This window comes from Ochlerotatus camptorhynchus, unplaced genomic scaffold (assembly GCF_037179485.1).
Source record: "Ochlerotatus camptorhynchus isolate MF236.1 unplaced genomic scaffold, CSIRO-AGI_Acam_v1.1 ptg000304l, whole genome shotgun sequence".
Taxonomy (NCBI): domain Eukaryota; kingdom Metazoa; phylum Arthropoda; class Insecta; order Diptera; family Culicidae; genus Ochlerotatus; species Ochlerotatus camptorhynchus.
Genome location: NW_027040792.1, coordinates 4,369,234 through 4,393,191, shown reverse-complemented (window position 1 = coordinate 4,393,191; position 23,958 = coordinate 4,369,234). Strand labels below are relative to the sequence as shown.

General features: G+C 39.7%; 1 protein-coding gene and 2 pseudogenes across 2 annotated transcripts in view; 1 reads left to right on the top strand and 2 right to left on the bottom strand.

Moving 5' to 3' along the window:
• The window catches only part of LOC135707138 (uncharacterized), a 36,646-nt pseudogene extending 33,707 nt beyond the window's left edge, over positions 1–2,939 (bottom strand).
• The window catches only part of LOC135707162 (inactive CLIP domain-containing serine protease A28-like), a 37,787-nt gene continuing 15,785 nt past the window's right edge, over positions 1,957–23,958 (top strand). The window contains exons 1-2 of one of the 2 annotated variants that reach the window (XM_065228904.1): positions 1,957–1,973; positions 21,552–21,719. In XM_065228904.1, coding sequence (XP_065084976.1) covers positions 21,558–21,719 — 162 coding nt within the window. In that variant the 5' untranslated portion in view covers positions 1,957–1,973; positions 21,552–21,557. Of the gene's footprint in view, positions 1,974–21,296; positions 21,720–23,958 lie in introns of those variants that run through there. The other variant, XM_065228903.1, reaches the window with a different exon arrangement.
• LOC135707136 (uncharacterized) lies at positions 5,112–5,830 on the bottom strand (annotated as a pseudogene).

Here is a 23,958-nt window from a genome sequence, read left to right as displayed (position 1 = left end):
GAAATCTTTTCATGAATAAAACATACTAAGTGATTTTTACTTAGTTTACCTGTTGATTTGGAACAATTTGAGGGTGGTTTTATAGAAGTTGGATAGAGTGTATGCATATATTATAATACAATCCATCACAGGAAAGTGCAAACCATGCTGAGATGGCTGTTCCTCATTAGAACGTTTTGTTCTGAACTCTTATTGGACGATTTGCAGGTAACTTCTCTGTACCCTTTTCAAATGTTAGGCTAGATTTCGCCCAGATTATCGAAAAGTATACCCATAAAGTTTAATCGAATTTTAATAAGGTTGTGCGCGTATTACTATTCGACTTTGAGTGAAACACGCTAAAAAAAATTAACATGAAAAAGTTGTTGTTCGAACAACTTTTTTTCCTTAAAAGCGCCCACTTTGCGATGTATGAAGAAAAGTTAGGTAATTATATTGCCTTTCATGAGAAAAAATATCAAGCAAATCTGAGGGGTACCATTTTTGGGAAAATGACTTTTAATTTTTAAATATATTTTTTTAGAGTGTAGAAACCGATTTTTTATTTTATTTAAATTTTTTTATAGATTATTTGCTAAAAGTTCGCCATACATCACTTTTTTGTAGGGCTTGTCATTTTTAAGCTATATCGATTTGAAAAAAAAATCGACAAAAAACTTTGACCCTTATCAAATGTTAGGCGAGATAAATTTTGAAAAAAATAAATACGCAAAGTTGCTTAAAATTGCTAAGTCTCCACACCCACAAAGTTCCATAAGGTTCTGAGAGGGTGCTGCCAACCACTGGATGAGTTGGCGTGAAATCCGTCTTTTTCTACCTTTATCCGTAGGATGACGAAAATCCAATGGCGTTTCAATGCTTTTGGACGAAATTGAAATTCGTAGGACGAATATGGAATCAAGAAGCAGTGTTAGATTTTTAACAATATCTCAACAATGTGTGGCTTTTTATCAAATTCAACGGTACTTTGGAAAGGGGAATAAGTTTAGAAATCATCTTTGATAGAAACATTTCATTTATTGTTAAAAACCCGTTCAAGAAAGAGAGGTAGCGCGTGGGTTGTGCTAGTAGGACGGAAATTAGATCAAAAACCCTAGTATCCGTTAGAAAGGATTACTGCTTTTCAATTGGACGTAACCCAATAGACAAACTACCAATTACCGAAAGGGAACGTCATTAATTTTCAAATTTATTCGGTTTAAACGAAAAAACTGCTTTTGAATTTCCAAAAAAATATGACGTCCCCTTTTCCTTTAAAGAATAATGATTATAATCGAATTGATGACGACTACACTACACTACATCTTTTGAAAATTATAAATTTTGAGTAAGTGCATATGTTTTCAAAATGTTTGATAAAAACTCGTTGTCCTCCTCCATTGATGATACAAAATATATACTATGTCCTCCCTTTTCTCTAAAATTGAAATGAAATGTCCTCCTTTTCAATTTTTTGAAATGGTAACCCTAGCCGTGCAGTTTTCAGGGCAACCGCGAAGCACTGTCAGTTTTCAACGATTTGAAAGCTGATACATCAGCAAAATGTAATTGTTATCTGAGTCTGGGCAATTGTTTTACTGAATCTCAGCAAAATATATATCAGAACTGCTTGGCGGTTGGAATATCGGTGAAAAAAATTAAGTTTGATATATACATACATATGTATACATACCACAGTTTAACCTAAAACTAATGTCGAATCTTCATATCATTGGTGAAGTACAAAAATAATAAATGTGTATTATGTAGATCATTGATTGAAAGAAAGTATAAGAAGTTGAATAAATAAAAGAAAGTGTTCGATTTGTAGGGTCATCAACATTATAATATTAAACAAAATATGTACAGTCTTTATCAAATCTAAAACAACATAATAAAAATAAAACTAATTTTTTATATACACACTAATCCAGTCAGTACGGTTTTACGGGGTTTTTGAATTATGGAACTGTTCGGTAAAAGTTTAAAAATCTGTGGAAAATTAATAAATGGGAAAATTTGTTCTGAACTTGTGCATACTTAGTTCTGTTAATCCCATTTGATGATAGAAAATAAAATTTATCGATTTCATTGATTTCTTATGGATAACGGTCATTTGAATTTTTACCGACTTTTTCAGCAATTCAAAAATCCAGTAAAAAATACTGACTCCTGTAAAATAATCTAAGTGTGTAGGAAAAAATCTCACTTAAAACCAATTCAAATAAAAAAGGAACAAAATTGAAAACAAAATATTTACACGCTTAACGTAATACTAATATAGACATAAGGAAAAAGTTCAAACATAATTACAAAATAAAGACACATTTCATTCAACTTTTTTAGTCTCATGCTCATTATTTACATTTATTACATTTGCATAATTATTTACATTTCATATTTCTTATATACGATGCTATTTCATCGATGTATTAGAATAACGCCAACTTGACCGAAGGAATTTTCAAATGTGATACGTAGTATTTAATATCTATTATCTGACTATTAGTTTGCCACTCTAAGATGTAATTATCATCACATTCTGTCAAATTAAAGAGACTTCCTATGATTCCGATACCTTTGGGTTGTACATCTTTTGGAGGTACTACAGGCACAGATACCAGTGCACATGTAGTATTCTTACTTTTCAAGAACTTGAAGGCAAAAACCTTACATACATATAACCAGTTATAAATGCTCATTAATACATATTCACCAATAGCTATGCTTTCACAAATTTCGTTTGCGTGTTTAGAATTAAAGGTTTTTGCAGTTTCGTCGTGGAATCGATACATTCTATCAGTAGAGGGCTTTTGTAATCCAGCTGTCACCATCCAAACAGAGGTGCTTTTCTTAACGTTGATTATTTTGTTATTTTTGCTCCTTATTTTAAAAACGTTCGCATAATTTGTTGAATTACGCAAGTCTGTTGAATCATACACCCCTACATCGTCTTCCATGAATTCGTCAGAAACTAACTCTTCTGGGACTGATACAAATGCGAAACTATTCAGCATTTCGCCAGCTTTTGGTTTCGGATGCTTTAAAATTATACTTTGCTGGAATGATATTTCAGTCTCTTCTAGACCCAGTGCTACTAAAGTGCATATGGCGGATTCTCGAGCTTATTCTACCGTACGACAAATAATCTCATTTCTGGGTAAGCATGACATATCGGCCGAAGATAGATCTTTTAATCTTTGGAATACCAAGAAGTTTTGGTTCCGATTTGCCTGGATTTTATTTAGTCTTGATTCAAATCCTTGCATGGTGAAGTTGACTACTGTTGAGTTCGTTGAAGTGAATGAGCGTGCATCTCTGAAGATAGCTTCACATGCCTGACTGTGAAGGAGAGTTGGAGTAAATTGATGTTTTGCTTCCCGGCAGTAAGGTGATCCAAGAGACGTTTCTCAGTGGAACTGACAGCTAGAAATCAAGAGTGTGTGAGTGATCTGGTGTTAATGGTGCTGAATGTAAACATAAACAAAGCAGAAATTCATATGAGAGTGAACTGTCAGTTCTACTGTGATCTGTCAAAAGTTCTTGGCAAACAAAAAAGTCAGCTGATTGCAACTGTCTCGTGGACAGCCTTATAGACGATGTAGTTGATAAGTGCATGAGCGTTGATTTCTTAACCCCAATACGTGTTAGTGGTGACACAATGTTGAATATTTTTGAATTTCACCATGCACCAATTGCGCCACGCTCGTATGAAAAATGGTGAGTACCTGAAATAAATGAAGAACACTAATTTTGATTTTCGTCACAATATTTAGGCTGTTATTCGGGCTAATTTTTCTACATAGTCTGTTAAAAGAAAGTATTATTAAGCGTATTGGATGATAAGAACAGCTGATCATTGTCGTGCCGCTGCTTGTGGGATATATGGTGGGTAAAATAATCATTTAACCCACCATATATCACTCAATCATGTTTTTTTCCCGGCGCCGGTGGTGTAGTGGTAAGCGTGACTGCTTTCTAACACCCCGATGGGTATGGGTTCAATCCCAGCCGAGGTCGGTGGGATTTTTCTAAGGCATAAAAATCTCTGGTCACGTCTTCCTTCGGAAGGGAAGTAAAGCCGTTGGTCCCGGCCCATGTGTGTTGTGGGTGCGATATCCTACGCAGGTGTGGAAACTGCCTTCCTGCACATTCGGTTGCCGTCAATGGATGGCAATCGATGTCCGTCGGTGATTGGCACTAGATTGCGGAACAGAGACCGACGTTAAATAAAGGAAAGAAAAAAAATCATGTTTTTGGAGTTGTGTTATTAACGAAAAAGAGAGTCGATGAAGAGAATTGATCAATGTAGATTAGTCTATTTGAAAGGTGACGCGTGAATTCCTGCTATTCCACTTCAAAAATATATAGAAGAATAGAAATATAGCATTGACGTCATTAGAACTTGATGTTTACATCGGAGAATATATTATAGTACGTTTAAAACGCTGTCCAGACTGGAGAGTTATAACATGTTATAACGGTTGTCAAATAATTGCAACACAGAAACCACCATCAAGATAGCGCTATAACATGTTATAACTCTGTAGTTTGAACGTACTATAAGACTACAGAGTTACAACATGTTATAGCGCTATCTTGATGGTGGATTCTGTGTTGCAATTATTTGATTACTGTTATAACATGTTATAACTCTCCAGTCTGTACAGCGTTTTACCTTGTTTATATAAACCGTGGCATAGATAACATTAAATCAAGCTGTAACATTGATCGATTCTCTTCATCGACATTCTCTTTCTTTGAAAACTTGGGTACAGAGTTGTTCCTTGTCGTGTTTGTTGTATTCGAAGCTAGTTAGTAGTTTCTTTCATCGATCTGTGTGCTGAAAATAGCTGGTAATGTTTTAACATGATCGTGAGGATACAAAGAAAAATCAACGAAGAGAATCTGTCAATGATACATATGACCTAGTGCATTGTTCAGCTTCAAATGTTGTTTTCATTTGGTCGATTTTGTAAAATCGCATCGAGATTCAGATGAGCATGGATTTTTAAACGCTAATATTAAAGATTGTGAAACATTATGAAGTAGTACGTTTTAAAGCATCCGCTTCCAAGGAGCTAGTTGGTAATTATGTAAATTTGAGATTATTTCTTTTAGTTACCACATTTTTAATATCCTCGCGAATGGAAATGATAAACCTCGGCATCCATGCATGAGGACATGGCACTTGCGCGGACGTGTAGATAGTCCGCTGTTCCAGTACTGTTGAAAACATGTTGTTGATGCAGACCCGTAATAACCTGTGGAGCAGTTATTTTTTGAACCGCCCGAAATGTCATTTTGTCCCGCTCACTCAGGTCTCCTTTAACCAAACCATGTTGATCCTTGGACGTAGTATTGATAAGTTCCTCCAGGTGAATTTTGGAAATGTTATACCTACCTGAAATAGATTTGATATATTTACATATAATATAAAATTTTAATTCAAATTAAGTTTCAAGTACCTAGCATTAGCTGCTTGCTGGTGGTCATCAACCGGGTTCTGAACTTATTGGCTAAGTGTGTTGGGTCCTGAACACAAATGGCATTCTCGGTAGCCAATCCAATGAACCAATCCCCGGATGGATTACCAGTGATACTGGGTAGTGCCATTCGATCGATCATGGCTCGAATAAATCGGGTATCGCCATCAGTTGCCATACAGACAATTTGAAATCCTTCTTCTTGGAAAATTTCATGGGCATAATTCATTTTTTTTGTAACGTCCTCAGTGTTAAATCGATTATCTGTGCAATAATAATTGGCACAAAACGGTGATGCTCCAGCCAACAATGAATGGTTGTATCATAGTCAACTGAACGTTGCGACCGACCGGACATTTGTTCATGTGGTTTAATTGGGTAGAGAACTACTTCGGCCTAATCGCTCATTTTGGGCCTATCGAGCAGAAAACTTCAAATAAATCCATGATTTCAGAGTTAACAAGTCGATTATGCGTTTGGTACGATACTTTAGTTAATAAGCTACCGAGCGAAATCAATGAGAACGCGTGATATGAATGTTTGCACCCATTATTCCTAAAAACAAAAGAAGCGCTTCGACCGAATCAATTTTTATCTTCATCCGATAGGCCGAAGTGAATTCATTGGCGTTTCAATTGCGTTTCAATGCGTTAGGCCGAGTTTAGAATCCGTAGGCCGAGTTTGATGCCAAGAAGCAGTGTTAGACTTTTGACAATATCTCAACGATTGGTTTCTCTTTGTCAAATCTTACGGTACATACGGAAAGGTAAATAAATTTGGAAGACATAAGTAATAATAACATTCCGTTTGGTGCTAAACTACCCCCTGAGTAGTTAGTGTGAATAAGGGCGTCTATGTGATGTTTTGCTGTACCTGTTGTGGACATTTAGTGTATCCTGTTCCCTTAACTTGTTGAGGACACCCTGTCTTGCCTCAAAAGTTACCCTTTTTGAAGTACTAGTCTTCACAACATAAGCATGAGATTTGATCAAATTACACTAGTTTACAAAACAACATAAAAAGTGTGAACTTTAGTGGTTGACCAACGTTTCTAATGCAAAATCCTACGCTGAGTTCAATGCCGTGGTCAGAAAAAATTAAAGTAGAGCCATTTTTGAGATATACAAAAATCTTGATTTTTTGAATTTTGGACGAAAGTACGATTACTAAAATGTCAATATCTTTGGAACTAGTGCACCAATTTTAAATCTTTTTTTATGAAAGTGGGATATGGGATAAAAAGATTCAAAAAATCATTCCATAATTTATTCTTAAAGTCCATTAAAAACTGGAGAAAATGAGCCTTTAATGGATGAAATCGGTTGGAAATTGTCGAAGTTATGAAATTTTTTGTAAAATCATGGAAATTGAATGTTCCAAGATTGGCCGTTGTCCCGCTCCTAGGTTCATGTACCACTTCCAGTAAGCCTTTCTGCGGACGTGTACGCATACGGTGCATTTCACTAACACTACCAGCTGTCACGCAAAATTAAATGGGATATTTTCAACAATATAATTTACGCTAGTGTTTGTGAGACCGCTCGGCGAGAACCTAACGCAACCAACTCAATTTGACAGCTTTCTTTCTTTAACATTGCTTAACGATGTATACGACAAAACGTGAATTCAAGTGTAAAAATGATCCTCAAAAGTTTTGTTACGCGTGTGGCAACTATATATTTACAAAATCGGTCAATTTCACTGCTTCGTTGCAAACTGCATACAGGCTTTATTTTGAAATTGATCCTGGAGACTTTGATGAACCGTGGATTCCAAAAGTATTATGTAGTTCGTGCAAAACGTGCTTGGCTAGGTGGATGTCAGGCACAAGGTAAATTGATTTTTTTGAATAACTTTCATATAAACAATTTATGTACAGCATGGTAGTGCTTTGTTCTTTCCTGATCGACATTATCTTACTTCATCTATTTTAGATAAGTGTTAATGTCTTACTTACTAACTCACTTATTTGTTATCTGTCAGTCGCTATTTGTCCTTTGACATGCCCACCATATGTCGTCGACCGTTTTGTCATGCAACGGATTGTTATTTCTGCTTGACAAAAGTTAAGCAACAAGGACGTCACAAAACAAATGAGTATCCACAAGTGGCTTCTATGACAAAACCTGTTCCACATTCAAGTTCGGTCCCGTATCCTGTTTATCCAAAGCGGAAACGAGCGCTCTCTGTTGAATTGACCGTTACAAAAAGTGAGGAGGAATTCAAGGAGGAATGCGAGGAAGACTTCGAGGTGGAATTGGAAAGAAACCCAAAACTGTTTACACAATCCGAATTTAATGATTTGGTGCGAGATCTCGACTTGTCGAAGGAGAAATCCGAATTGCTGGCAGCACGCTTGAAAGAACACAACATGCTGAGCAAGGAGGTCAAAATTTCTTGTCACAGAAATCGTCACAAGAAATTTGACAAATATTATTCTACAAAGGACAAGGCATGTTTTTGCCATGACGTAAACGGCTTGTTTGAAGAGTTTGGTGAGCCATATGATCCAGCTGAATGGCGTTTATTCATCGATAGCAGCAAGTTGAGCTTGAAAGCCGTTTTACTGCATCAAGGGAATGAGAAACCTTCTATTCCATTAGCTCATGCCGTTAATATGAAGGAAACGTATGAATCAATGGCTCTATTGCTCAATTTGAGAAATTACAATCAACACAATTGGAAAATTTGTTCCGATCTTAAAGTGGTTGCCATGTTGACTGGATTGCAACAGGGATACACAAAATATATGTGTTTTTTGTGTAAATGGGACAGTCGAGCTCGTAAGGAACACTACGTCCGAAAAGATTGGCCAAAACGGGATAATTTCACAATTGGTAAAGACAACGTTAAAAATGATCCTCTTGTGGTAAAAGAACGCATAATACTTCCACCACTACATATAAAACTTGGGCTATTCAAAAATTTCGCCAAAGCGTTGCAAAAAGAAGGGCCGGCATTCCAGTACTTGACATCAGTATTTCCAAATTTATCTGACGCAAAGATAAAGGAAGGTATATTTGTTGGCCCACAGATCAAAAAACTGCTCAATGATTCCGCATTCAATAAGTTTTGACACCAGATGAGGAAGAAGCGTGGAAATCGTTCCAGCGTGTTGTCACAACCTTTTTAGGAAATTTCAGAAGCCCAGATTATGAGGAAGCCGTCGATGAATTGCTCAAAAATTATGAGAAAATAGGTATAAATCAAAAATATTGTGTTTGTTACATATAATTAATTTCAAATTCTTTTATTTCACTGAACACAGGTGTGAATATGTCTTTGAAGATACATTTCCTACATTCTCATATGGATTTTTTCCCGGAAAATCTTGGTGACGAGAGTGATGAGCACGGCGAACGTTTTCACCAACAAATGAAGATGATGGAACGTCGTTACGTCGTTACCAAGGGTTTTGGGATGAAGCAATCATGGGTGACTATTGTTGGCTTCTGATTCGAGAAACAAGTTCAAAACATCGAAGACAAAGTCATTCGATTCTCAATCATTTTTAATAAAACCTAAATAAATTTCTTTTGTTTCAACTCGGTTTTAAATCCTGATATGCCTTAATCAAATTGATATGTAGAGAAGAGAATCTCCCATGAAAACTTTACATGCGATTTGGATGCTTACAACGACACCTAGAAAAGGAACTCTAAAGCTGTTGTATTTCAGCAACATTTTTAAGTGTTTTACAAAAATGCTCATAACTTCGACAATTTCCAACCGATTTCATCAATTAAAGGCTCATTTTCTCCGGTTTTAAATGGACTTTAAGAATAAATTATGGAATGTTTTTTTGAATCTTTTCATCCCATTAAAAATGTTGATTAAAACAAGATTTTTATGGAATATTCGCAGGAAAAATAAAAAAAATGCTGTTAATTTTCAAATGACTTCAAAATTAAATTTTTAATTAAGACATAATATTCAAATAAACGATAGCAAATTTATTTAGCTTCATTTTCATAAAAAAAGATTTAAAATTGGTGCACTAGTTCCAAATATATTGACATTTTAGTAATCGTACTTTTGTCCAAAATTCAAAAAATCAAATTTTTTGTATATCTCAAAAATGGCTCTACTTTAATTTTTTCTGACCACGGCATTGAATTCAGCGTAGGATTTTGCATTGGAAATGATCATCACCTTACCGAGTTGAAAAATGCTGTAAACTAGTGTTATTCGCAGTTCTACTTGTCCAACGCCTCCGGCTGGGTGAGGGATAGAGGATGACACACACACACACACATTCCGTTTGGTGCTAAACTACGCTAGATTAAGAAAGACTAAGTGCGCGTTGTGCTTAATAGGCTGGAAATGGGGTAGTTAACCCTACCACACTTTTTGAAATTCACCAAGAAATGGCTAAGTTATGCCATTGCAAACTTGCCGTTACACACTTTTCGGAGGCTTCGTAGTCGGCGTAAAAATGCACCAGACAAAAGTGTTCGCCAAAAATTTATTTTAGGCCGGATTTTCTTGAAACTTTCCGGGAATGAACTAATACATATGGATAATGTTTCGGCTTAATTACTTTATTCAATTTCCTTTCCATCGCTGAAATCCCGCACCTTTCCCTTAAGACCCCTCATTACATTTTGTGCAATGGTGGAGCCGACCTTTTTGGTCACTTTCATGCATTCTTTCTTCAACTCCAGCTCGTTCTTAAACACCTTGGACGATTTTCGAACTTTGGCCAAATCTTTCCACTGGACGAATCTCTGGTGAATTTGGGGGGTAGTCGGTTTTTGGTACAAAAACAACGTTATTGTCTCTGTACCAATCCAACGTCGATCGCGCGTAATGGCATGATGCCAGGTCCGGCCAAAATAATGTCTCGCCTCCGTGGGACCGCAGGAAGGGCAACAGACGCTTCTGGAGGCACTTGGTGCAGTAAATTTCGCGGTTGATGGTACCCATTGTGATGTACGGTTTACTCAGTTTACCGCATTGGCATATGACCTGCCAGAGCAAGTATTTTTTGGCGAATTTGTCCACTTTCTTCTTCCTTATGTCTTCCGAAACATCAAACCGTGATTTGGCAACGTAGAACTCCAGCACCGGTATCTGCTTTGCGTCTGCCTTGATGTAGGTTTCGTCATCCATAACTACAAACATCGGTTTCGTTAACCACTCTCGATACAGCTTCCTTGCGCGGGATTTGGCCGCCGTGTTTTGTTGATCACGCCGGTTCGGTGCCTTCCGGACCTTGAATACACGAAGCCCAGCTCGTTGCATGGTTTGCTGAACGAACCAGGCGGAACACTTTGCCTTCAGAGCCGCGGCGCGAATCGAAAGGTTCGGATTACGCTTGAAATAATCCAACACCTTCCGGGCCTTCACAGGGTTAGCTGTCTTCGATTTTCTTCCACTTCCAGCCCGCCGCTCGGTCGTCTGGACTCCTTAAACAATTTTACCACCCGAGACACAGTTGTATGGGTGATTCCCAGTTGTCTTCCGATCCATCTCATGGTTGCAGTCGGATTTTCCATGACGGCGCGCAAAATTCTCCGGCGATATTCTTCTTGTGTCGATTACATCTCAATAACCACTGAACCGATTGTTATGAAATGTTGCACATGTAAACAATTCACTCCAAACTAGTTGTACCCAGATTTTCATCAATTTTTACCGACGGATAAAAAAGTTACACACGGATAAAAATGGTGCATTTTTTTCGAGTACAAGCCTTAGTTATTTTTATGGAGCAGGGAAAAGCCCGCTGGAGTAGTCCATCCTCCAGCAGGCATAAAACCTCTTCATCTTTTCTTAAATTACAAAAATAAGTTCAATGATATTTTCACATGACACATCTCCAGTGAGTTTGCACTCTTTTAAGGAGATGAGGTTATGAAAGCTTTTTTTATATCAGATAAACATTTAGGTAGTATCTAAGCACGATTGTCGGTGCACAGTTCAACAGATGAAGGTGGACAGTTGCTAGTGAAAGGAACATGGACTGCAAAGAATTGGCCAGATGTCGAAGGTATATGATGCCAAGCTAAGGATGTCGTAGTGAAGCAGAGCTGGTGGGAGCGTCGACTCAGCTAGACTGCAACTGGAAGCTTAGAATACCATACTTACAGAGAGTTGGTGATCAATCAGACCGAAGGGCAGATGATGACCGCTGGGAGCGTCGGAACAGCTAAACGCCAGGAACGAAGGATGCCAAGCTAACATTGCAGATCTGGAACCATTTGTTGCACAAACCATTAGGGGCGTAGTATCCCTGGCGGCTTCGGCCAGACATATACCAGTCTAAGTTACCTGACAGAGAACTGTTGTTCAACCAAACCGAATATGATGGCCGCTAGGAGCGTCGAATCAGTCGGGGCGTAGGATGCCATGCTATCAATGATCGAATGACAGATGAGGGCCGGTGGGAGCGTCGACTCCACTAGACGTCAAAATCGTAGGATGCCATGGATGCCAAGTTATCAACTCGCAAACAATATTGCATAAAAGTTCTATAGAATGTATAGAAACGTCAAAGTGTAGTTCGCGGAACTGATAATATACAAATCAACCGTTAAATGCGTGAACGCAGATACACAATGAAGTGTTATGTCTGTTTGTCTGTGCTAAGATTATTTTACCTCAATCTGTGAAATTTTACCGCAATCTCAACAGCTGAACGTTCGGTAAACAGTTCGGTGAATTTTCACAGATTTTCTGTGATTTTTCACAGATATTCGTTGAAAATTGTTCAGCTGTTGAGATTTCAGTAAAATTTCACAGATTGAGGTAAAATAATCTTAGTGTGAAGGCAGCTGAGAGCGTTGACTCAGATAGTCATCGGAAGCGTAGGATGCCATGCTGATAGAGAGCTGGTGTTCATTCAGACCGATGGGCAGATGACGACCGCTGAAAGCGTTGGAACAGCTAATCGTCGGAAGCATAACTGCCAAACCAGCAATCATATGGATCTGGAACCATTTGTTGGACAAACCATTTAGGGCGCAGCTTTAGATGTCGTTTGAACGAATCGATAGATTGCTGTTGTTTGATTACTGTTGGGTACTCGTTGTACAGTTTACCACCATGGTAACCAAACCGTTTTTCCGAGTTCTGAATGGGGTCGGACCAATCGAATGCTACCGTTGAATCTACTGGATCTTTCTGAGAGGATGATTGTGACTGTCATGTTGTGATGTGTGGCTGGATGTGTTACAATGTTATGCATGTGTGTTAATGTCTGCAACACTTGAAGTCCTCGAATTGGTAAAAGCGAATTCTGCAGGTCATTGTACAGCTGTTCCGTTGGTTCCGTAAAGGTGCGGTTTTTTAAAGATGACTTTCAAGCAACGGTTTTGTAGTACCTGAAGTTCTCGTAGCCTGGACATGCTTGCGGTTCATTGCCCCATTATGCAATGTTTCATGGACTTCTGAGAGTTACAAATAAAATCGATTCGTCAGTTGGCGTGGAACTGCTCTAAAGACCAACGTAGTAATAAAGTGAAATCAGGCAATTTTAAAACAATCAATCGGAAAACACTTCGTGCAAACAGATATCGTCATAATGAATCCGCTTCTAAAGATCAAGGTCATAGTTTCTTTCCAAACTACCGCTCTGCATCCCACATAGAGGTAGTGATGCTAATTACTATCCGATCTCTTCGTGACTAGACTCATCAATCGTTCGCATAGCTCTGTTATGCGATGTTAAGTCAACTCACCAGCTGACAATGTAGAGCGTCACTGCCGCATTTCTCACAAGAAAACAAAATCGAAATCCGTTTAGTCGTTCAGCGTTGTGCATAACTCACCGTAACGTCATAATCGCACCCATCATCGCCGGGTGAATCCGATTATCTCTCTATGGCTCACAAGCGCCACAGACGTCATCGTCAGCCAGTAAGAAATGCTTTTAGCGCTAGTAGTAGTAGCATGTAGTGAATCCGTTATGATGGAGCACTGAACTCGTTCAAGGAGGTTCGTTTGCCGATTAGCGATGAACTCACTCACTCGGTGGAGGCACTGCATCTTATTTTCACTACACGGAAGCATCCATTTTCATTTGAGAGATGAGTAATGTGGGATTCTTGCTAGTGTTTCTTGAAAGCACTTTCTCAAATAGGCTTTTGTTAATTAGCCTAAAACCAGCATCTGGTCCATTTGCCACCATCACCGGAGCGAAAGCAACTGCCATATAAGAATAAATAGGTACATATATCACTGTTTCGTGATAAACTTTTGCACCTTGCAGACTTTCGTTCGTGTTGACCTTCAACAAGTCGGTGTCAGCAGCAGCGTGGCTAAAATATCGGTCCCCCGAAAGTTTCTCCACGTTAATAATGGCCACCACGTAGCCACCGTACACACCAAAGTCCATTACGGGTAGAGCACAAAAGACAATGTTATACTTTCTAGCAGGCATGTCTAAACGCAACACTACACTGCGTACTGCCTCTTTTACACACCACGAAGAGCATTGAGATGTACGCTCCGTACCAGTGCTCGATAGAAAACACCAAACGCAGCGATCAAGGCACCGGTACCGGTGCCTTGTTTGCTGCGTTTGGTGTTTTCCATCGAGCACTGGTACGACGCGTAAAACCCAATGCTCTTGGTGGTGTGTTTGTAGACAAAACTGCCACCCGTGCAAAAGAGTTCAGTGTTTTTACCATGGCTGCTTTCTAGGTGCTGGCTGCTAGAATCCTACGTAGAAGTTTGAGCAGAGTCGTAAAATGCATCCAATTCATAGGTGGGTAGGTGCACAGATACGCGGGGCGAGCGCAGATGTTCCAAAAACTCATCCGAGGAAACAAACCGGTGGGTCGCCACAAAAGTGCCACACAGTCTGGAGTAAATTGCGCCCGAATTGAACCTTGACGGGTGAAGTGGTCCCTAGTTGGTCGTATTTCATCTCACAAGTTGAAAGTATCAATTGACACATAAATTGAAGCAGGGGTTATTACAGTAACCATGATCTTGGTCAATTAAATCATTCGCGATGTATAATTACAACGCCGCCAGGACGTGGCCTAGGTCAGCTGATCTAAGCAGTCCATGGTGAGCGGCCTGTGCCCAACGCTTACTTGGACGATTGTTGTTGCTATACTCTTCGGTTTGGGGTTTTCCCAAAGCCAATCCGAGCATCAAGCCATGCGGTTCACGTTATGTGAGAATTGTTGTGAAGGTAACAGCTTGCCGCTTCCGCTAGCAACTTGAGCATTTTAGCTAATATTTTATTTATGTCCTGTAACGGAAAGAATGTTTGCTTCGTTTGGTTTTTCCTGAAAATATTAGAATGCCAGAAAATTGCTAACCCTTTGTAACAGGATCAACTGGCTTTCCTTCAGCATTCCGATCGATTCGGCATGACTAATGTAGCGTCGTTCGTGCTCGGAATTCAAAATCCGGCTAGCAGTGCCTGGAGAGCAGTGATGTATTTAGGTAAGGGCATGTAGGGGTTATGATCGTAAATTGTTTAGAAGTGCACAAGGATGGCGTTCAATCAAATTGGTGTCTTCAAACAGGTTTTTAGTTGTTAAATACTTGAAAATTGAAAACTTGTTAGTTCTACAGAGTTGCAGTGCTAATCACTTCCTTAAACTTTGCTAACGATAGAATTTTCATCATTCAATAAATCAGAATTCTTGAAATTTCATCTTCCATTGCTTCTATAAACCTGGTATCATGCTTTATTAATTGTACAGGAAGCTTTCAAATATTACCTAACACAAAAAGTGAACCTTCAAACAAAAAGAACAAGAAGTGAAAACAAAACAAAAATATTTTAAATTAAAATAAAACAATATCAAAGATTTCTAAAATTATACGACCCGGTAAGGACATTTTCACAATTATGAATTTACAAAATAATACGTATAAGACCCTATACTCTGAAATTATTCAAGATCCAAAGGACATTCTCCCATTTGAAGAAAGGTTGTTAGTGCAACTGAATCAGAGGGTAAGTCACTCTGCCATCTTGTGCCCGTGCTAATAGTGTTTCTTGTGTGTTTATGGGTGTTTCTTCGTGTCCACCAAGCTGTCAAAAAAGTAAGAGGTTGTATCCAAGACACGACCGTAAACTTGACGTAGGATTACGTGCTCGGTATCAATATTCGGCGACTGTGAAACCACTTTTTCCCATCATGGAAACACCTCATTTTCTGATGACAAAAATACGTATTTTCGTGCACAAAACGCACGGAATTTTTGATTAATTCAATAGATAATAAAAACAAGCGAAAATTGATTGCTAAAATTTTACATTTGCGAGGTATTCGCGAACAATCATATAAATTAAATTTCCTGGAGAAAACCTTACCTTAATACCACAGACAAAATGAATATTTTTCAATATAAAACATCGTTGCTAAAACACTACCGTGATACTGTGATGGGCAGTCCACTGAACAGATGGCGGAAGTGTGTTAACGTCAAACGCAAGGGAATTGACTACCCGTACCACAGGTGGCGGCACTACCAACTAAAAAAATAAATTGACCCAAGGAGTGGTCACTCTACACACTTTTTTTGCTCCAACTTTTTTCTCAGTGTGCCTCAATGTGCCGCAGCTGTGCCGGCAGTGCCAAGATGTCATTGAACTGCCTTTTGTTTGCTTGTGAATAATGCCTTGTTTGGCAACCGAGTATTTTAGTAGCGCTTGTTTTTGTTTTGTTTTTCGAAACCTGAGATGACCCGGGAGTAGGAACAACATTTCCGTGCCGAGATACGGTCCTTGTGGATGGAGTTTCACCAACAATCAATACGAAACTAACGATTTTAAATTGGCTCACTACTTGCCTAGCCTATTGGTCCCAAGCAAACCATTAACGGACCCCATTATAGTCGAAATTTTAGTACTACACAATGTTTGTTTTGATTTACCATGAAAGTTTGACAACTAAAATGAGGGTGTTTGGGCAACGCGCCACTTTCCTATTCGTACTATTGTTAACATTGTAATGCCTGCTATACCGTATTGTGTTTGTACGTTTATTGTATCGTGTGTGAAATATATTCAATCGTCACGAAACCACCACCGCGGCTGGTCGGTAGAATATTCGGTCGTCTTTTAATTTAATCTTATACTGATCACAACGCAGTAGGGTCCTATCGTGCGCGATCATATGGGTTAGTGAATTTTCCTATGTTTCGAGGGGTGAATCGATTAGCTTGGGACCGAAGAGAGTACCAGAGCTGAGCCAAAAAGTTGAGCACGTTATTTCGGGACCTTTTAGTCTTAGAGTTACCTCTATGGTTTCACCTAGTACGAGTCTACGTTGAGTGAGGAAAAGTTCCAGGTTTTTCAACAGCGGTTATTATCGTAGGCTGTCCCTCCTCTTTACTTGCCCGTGTGTGCTAGTAAATAAAGCTCAATTTCAATGATCATAACGTTCAACGGAACCGTATCGGTGGAGCCAGGACGGGCCGAATAACAAGCACCTCTGTACCGGCCAGGAGATAATCGAGACGGTTCTACCAACAATCAATACGATAACGATTTTAAATTGGCTCACTACTTGACTAGCCTATTGGTCCCAAGCAAATCGATTAACGTACCCCATTCTAGTCAAAATTCTAGTACTACGCTCTGTTTGTTTTGATTCGCTATGAAAGTTTGACAGATAAAATGAGGGTTAGTGGATTTTCCTATGTTTCGAGGGGTGAATCGATTAGCTTGGGACCGAAAATAGTACCAGAGCTGAGCCAAAGAGTTGAGCACGTTTCTTCGGGACCTTCTAGTCTTAGAGTTACCTCTATGGTCCTACCATCTTCGGCAGAAGGCCCACCCCGTACAGCGACCGTCAATCATTAGTCAACCATGGTCCTAAACTAGCCCTTCTGGGAGCCGGTGGAGGAAACGGATTTGCACCGAATTTTTCACCGCCCGAGTTTCATCCGTCGGAAAACTGGAAACCTACACCGGCCGAAACACACGTCGGACTGATGAAGGACGCACTACTAACCCGAAACGGGCCAGCCAACTTCATTCAACCGGCACAGCAACAGGGCGCAGTGATGATAGTCTACGGACTCGATAAAAACACAGCCAACACCGATAAGCTGTTCAATTTGTTCTGCCTGTTCGGAAATTTGGTCAGGATAAAGTTCCTCAAGACCAAAGTGGGTACCGCCATGGTAACCTTGAACAACATTCCAATCGGAAATTATGGTAGCAAAATTCATATTCCATTTTCCAAGTAGAACTACATGTCAGGATCCACCTACCCGTACACCCTACCGGACAATTCGATCAGCTTCAAGAACAATCGCTCCTTTCCGGAGCAAGATTCTCCACTTCTTCAATAGCCCACCCGATATGTCCGAGGATCTGCTACTGACTGCATTCACCATCAAGGACTGTCACCCGTCGCAAGTGTGAATGTTCCCGCTGAAATCAGAACGTTACTCCTCCCGATTGGTTGAGTTCTTGAGCATAGCCCTTGCGGTGAACGCCATCAAGTGCAACCGGCAGCGCCCGCGACAGCCCCCCTGTGGCAGCAGCGTCCGTTGGTGTGACGCCCATTTCGGTGACGGGCGGCTGTCTCAAATCCGAACACGATGAACCAATGGAGTTCATGTCCTTAGAAGGAAAGCAAAAGCAATGACGAGACTTGGTGGAGATTCACGGTTGTTTTGAAAAAAAAAATGATAATATTGTGACAACATCAATAACAAATTTTGACACATCGCAGAAAAAGTTCAGTGTCGTTAGTAACTTTAAAGATCAGAAAAATTATAACCATGGGTGCCAAACAGTGCCACTGACTGTGCCCAAGTGTGCCCAGGTGTGCCCAAGCTTGTATTTGGCACACTGTGTGGAGTGACCAACCGCTTGAATTGAACGTTAATTGCGTGTTCGATGAACAACTTGCGTGTGTTATGTCTGTTTATCTGTGATACTTACATTATCAAAGAGGTTTGAGGTGATGTGGCTGGCAGCATGGCGAGCGAACGTTCAATGAAAATGAACTCTTACACAACAATAATTTATGGTGGTCGTGAAGGTTGAGTAATGCTGAGCCTCAACACGAATGAGGCTGGCGACCTGTATGTTGTTTGGAACGAGGGTGGCGCGCTTGGTATAGACGGCCCCCGGTGGCTCACGAAGAGCTACTGAATACGATCAGTAGCGGTGCGGCTTCTTCCTCCTTCTTCGGTGAATGGACGGTCATGTGGGCTGCAGCTCGCTGCTTGTGGGCAGCCTTTCGTTGTGCACTGGGGAACAATGTTCAACGCCACGCACCGAAATCACTGCTGCTGCTGCTGCTACTGATGACTACCGACCGGACACCACCACACACTGTGATTGAATAAGCACCGTTCGGTGATAATTTTGATCACCATTGCAACAGGTGGGACATCTGTGTAATTTTCAATAGTGACCTATTGAAAATCGATAAAGTGTTCATTTCAGCTGATTTGTAGAATTTTTTTCAATCGATTAGCTTGTTTAAAATTAAAATCCATCCGTTTTTGAAAGAGTTATAAGTGGTCAAAACCTGACGACTTTTCGTAACGCGGTCGATTTTGGTTTTTTTTTAAATTGCACCCCCAATATGTAATCCGAAGTCAAAATCGCTACGCATATATGTGTTAAAATTGAGAAATATCTAATAATGATTGATTTCCATGGCGTGGTTGTAACATAGAGGTAACTCTAAGACCACTGGGTCCCGAAGAAAATCATTATTATTTTTGGCTCACTCAGTACCAGAACAACGGTCCCAAGCAGTCCCAAGCTATTTCACTCACCCCTGCATGTTCTGCATGAATCCACACACCCCTGATGTTATCTGTCAAACTTTCATAGCGAATCAAAACAAACATAGTGTAGTAATAGAATTTCAACTAGAATAGGGTACGTTAATCGTTTGCTTGGGACCAATAGGCTACTAAAGTGGTGAGCCAATTTAAAATCGTTAGTTTCGTATTGATTGTTGGTATAGTCGCTATATGAATATAGCGACTATACCAACAATCAATACGAAACTAACGATTTTAAATTGGCGCACTACTTGACTAGTCTATTGGTCCCAAGCAAATCGACTAACGTACCCGATTCTAGTAAAAATTCTAGTACTACACTATGTTTGTTGTGATTCGCTATGAATGTTTGACAGATAAAATGAGGGGTTTGTGGATTTTCCTATGTTTCGAGGGGTGAATCGATTAGCTTGGGACCGAAGATAGTACCAGAGCTGAGCCAAAAAGTTGAGCTCGTTTCTTCAGGACCTTCTGGTCTTAGAGTTACCTCTATGACTATACTGCACAGTCGTTGGAATATCAGCTGCGTTGGAAGAATTTGTATAGTACATTAGTAAAAGCAACGTTCGTTCCGAGAGCAACTGACAATATTATCTGCTGGTGAGTCTTCTAGGCTACGCGCACGATGAAACCGATTTGCAGTAAGGGAAGGTCCATTAATTATGTCACGCAAGTTTGGCCCATTTTCAACCCCCCTCGTCCCTTTGTCTCATTTTTTGTGTGGAACTTATTTGTTTTTGTATGGCTCACCCCAGTTTCCAAAAACGCCCCTCCCCCCGAAAAGTGTGACATAATTAATGAACTATCCCTAATTGTGAATACAGTGTTTAGATAGTTTAGTACAGTAAAGGCTACAAGTATGAGTACACCAGGTATGCCCCGTAACGTGGGTAGATCACCTTTTCGTGGTACGTTACGGGATGTAAGATTGTACCCGACCTGACCCAGGAGCCCACCGGAATAAGTCCAACCACAAAAACAGAACACCCATTCTGAACAAAACTCCCAATTTGCACTGAAAGTTTCATACGAATATCTTAAAAATTATGGCGATTTTTGTAACTTCAACTATTATATTGGACCGAAACGGGATAAGTTTCTCAAATGTCATACAGATCCATCCAATCAAGCTCAAAATTACACTGATCCATCCTGGGGTCAAGATTTCATGTACATTCGAAAAAGTTACAGCTCTCTAAACTTTCTGGAAGAGAATCAAAATTGCGAGGTTATGTAAAATTTCATGCCAGTCACGTTTGATCGATGCATCATTTGACGTGGAACTGCTCTTAAGCTGAGTTTAGACTAGGCAAGTCATTTGATCAACTCAGTTGAATTCAATTGGCTTGAAAAGATGAGCCTGGTTCAACCTTTTTCAATTCAAGTGTGTTGATCAAGTCAGTTGAATCGAATGGTTTACACGTTCAATTCGCGTTCAAGTCAGTTGAAATCAACTATCTAAACCCAGCTTTAAGTTTGATTTATACAAGGCAAGTAAATTGATCAACTCAGTTGAATTGAACTGACTTTAAAGCTGGGTTTAGACAGGGCAAGTCAATTGATCAAGTCAGTTGAATTCAACTGACTTGAACGCGAATTGAACGTGTAAACCATTCGATTCAACTGACTTGATCAACTCACTTGAATTGAAAAAGGTTGAACCATGCTCAACTTTTCAAGCCAATTGAAGTCAACTGAGTTGATCAATTAGTTTGCCTCAACTAAACACAGCTTTAGGTAATATACAACGAGGCATGCTACTTTATATCCCAAACGATCCCTTTTCCTTCATCCCTACACACGCTACCGGTCGAGCACATCCGAACTTGACCTTGCAGCTCCGTTTGCATTCTTTTCAACGACTCTGTTCAAATTAATTCTTTACCCCGCCGAGCGCGCTCTGATCGAATGGAATCACGTTTTCAAAATCCAAATTCGTCACCAACCGAATACAGTAAAGTAAGCGAAGTGCCGATTTCAAACGTAAACAGAACAAGCCGAAGAACCACCAAAAGAGGTGATCCGTGCGAAGGCAACTCGATCGATAGGAGAGCGTTCACGAGAATGTTCATTCGTCTATAGTTAGTATAGCTCGGATCGGAACCAACACTTGCACAAGTCCGATTAAACCCAAAGCGCGAAGTGAGCACAGAGGAAGTGCATCGAAAATTGATAGTTAATAAATTTTGCAATCTTCTTATGCTGTGCACTCAGTTGACCGCCGCCGTCGCCGGACACGCTACTTGTTTGTTCGATTCGTGGGTCGAAGTTTCGTTCTGTTTGCGTTCGTAATCGAGCGCCAATAAATCGAAGAGGAATATCAATTCAGTGATTGGTCAAGTTAATTTTTAAAAAAAGGACAGAATGAGGAGACTACTAGCAGTGTTTATTTTGTGTCAAAGCTTACTAGGACCACCGGTCCAGGCGCAGATCGATGGCAGTTTTTGGTGGATGAATACCGATCTGGTCCAGAAGGCGGAACAGTATCGTCAGGAAAAGGATGTGAAAGCAAACGTAGTGAATAATGTGAGTACACAGTCAGTAGAACGGTAAAACTATCAACGGCTTACTTCCTCATTGCCGTGGGTAAATTGTGTTTTTGGATTAAAAGTGATTCATTGACTACTATTCTCGGTTGATTGCTTCTTGCAACAAGATCAAGCATGCTGATTACATTTGTGATAAGGATGAAGGTGATGAGTGCTTTTGTTCTACAGTGGGGAATCCCGCCACACATAGAGTCAATGCCGAACAAAACATTATGCGGTAATTTGCAATGAACCCTGTGTTTGTAGAAATATTTGTTGTGACGTAGGACTACGTCTTTCTTTACTATACTGAGGGTCACATTAAGAAATCGAAAATGGGGCATGTAACGAAAATAAAGGTGTTGTCAAACGCATATTTCTGCAAAGCATTGAAATATGCCATGCAATATGCCATTCGACGGGTAACTTAAATTAAACGACTAAGAAAGAAGCATCAAATGTTCCCATAAATTTGTTTAGACCACAAGGTGTCTTTCCCAACAGAGACATCACATAGTTGGTACCAAACGAAACAAGTCGAAGTAGCATTTCCATTCGAACATGAACATTTTCTAGATAACGTTATAGTTATGCTGGATTCAAGCAAATTGTGCTCGTCCATGCGAAGGCAACTAAATCAATTTTTAATTGGCCATTGCGAGAAGTTACAAAAGGTTTTGAGGGCATTACATTTGTTGCAACCGAGAGGGAAGACAGTGAGAAATTAAGAGCAATCCAGAGTAACTCTGATTATCTCGATAGTTTTGACAGCGCAGTTCAAGCAATCAACGTTTTCGGTGTAAAGGAACGTTAGTTTTTTTCAGCCGTTGATCTATGCCATCACGAAATAATGTTGCTGTTTTGATTTAAAATGAATGGGGATAGGGGGGCGTCTGTGGGAATTGGTGGAATAGTTTGTTCGTTTGTATTTTCCTGTTCTAGCAACCGAGACCCTCACAGGATTCATCCTCAAGTACATGTCCCCACCGGAGCTGGCAGCCGGAAGGGAATATCCATTCGCTTGCTCCTAGCATCTGTATGCCCAGCACTACGGTAGCAAGATCCTGGTCAATTTCATTATCATTGCAAAGATAAAAGTGCCCCGCAGAAAGCCATCATCAGTGTGATTTAAGAAAATATCCAAAACTTCTGGTAGAAAACTAGATCATTTATTCATGCATTGTTTTCGTTTCGTTATTTCAAAACTAGGGGAATTTACGTATTCTTGGCAACCTAAGCAGCGACCTGCTTTCTATACCCTTTTTCTCTATGGAACGCACACATATGCAGTATTGGTTTGTTTACAATCTTTTGCTGCCAGCTGCTCTAACAATTTCAGTCGAAAGAATTGTCAAAAACTGTTTTGAAACGCTTTTACAAAGCTCCAATCTTCTCAAGTGAGAGCGAGTATTGTCGGCAACCAGTTTTTCTTCGGCAACCGTTCCATTGGAACTGCATGTTAATCTGCTGTTCTATTATCGGCAACTCGAAATCAGCTACAATTTGAAGTGCGTTTCAAGAAAACCTTGCTAGATTGCTTTTTCTCAGTTGTAAAAATATAGTCAAATTGAAGCTGAAAGCATAAAGAATCGTTTGCATGCATTCAGCGAAGTGTTTTCGTAAGAAAATCCAGTGAAAATAGTGTTTCAATTTGGGTTGCCGAAAATAGTCTGTCATGCCGAAGCCGTCATTTCCCCTATATGCCCTTCTAATTCTTTTTTGTCACAAATTAGATCAGATCCCAAAGCAAACCAGAGTAGCTCTGAGCAACTCTGAGTAAAATAGGTACTCAAATGAAAGCCGTCTTCCTCCTCGGTTGCCACCTTGTCGCATTTATGGCGGTTAGCTCCAACTTGGATTAACTTTTAATACCGTCCCTGTTTGTATGATCTGCTAAATGTTTGCTTGGAGTTATTTTGATTAACTCTGATGTCGACATCAAACCAGCCGGACATTATTGATCGGGATTTAATCAGAGGTTGGAGCTTACCACCATTAATGTTACATAATATGAGCTTACATGTGTTTTGGAGTAGCAGTGTTACTGATGTTTTCAGCAGCTTCAAGAACCGCATATCATTGCAGGGAGTTGTTGTCAAGGCCATCAACATTTTTTTAAGAGTAAAATTAAAATTGTTTATAACATCCGTCCACATCATTGCCAGACAAATCACGTCCAGGGCGTCAGAATATCAGCTTAAATCAACAAACTCGATGCTACGAAGAGTCTGCTAGTT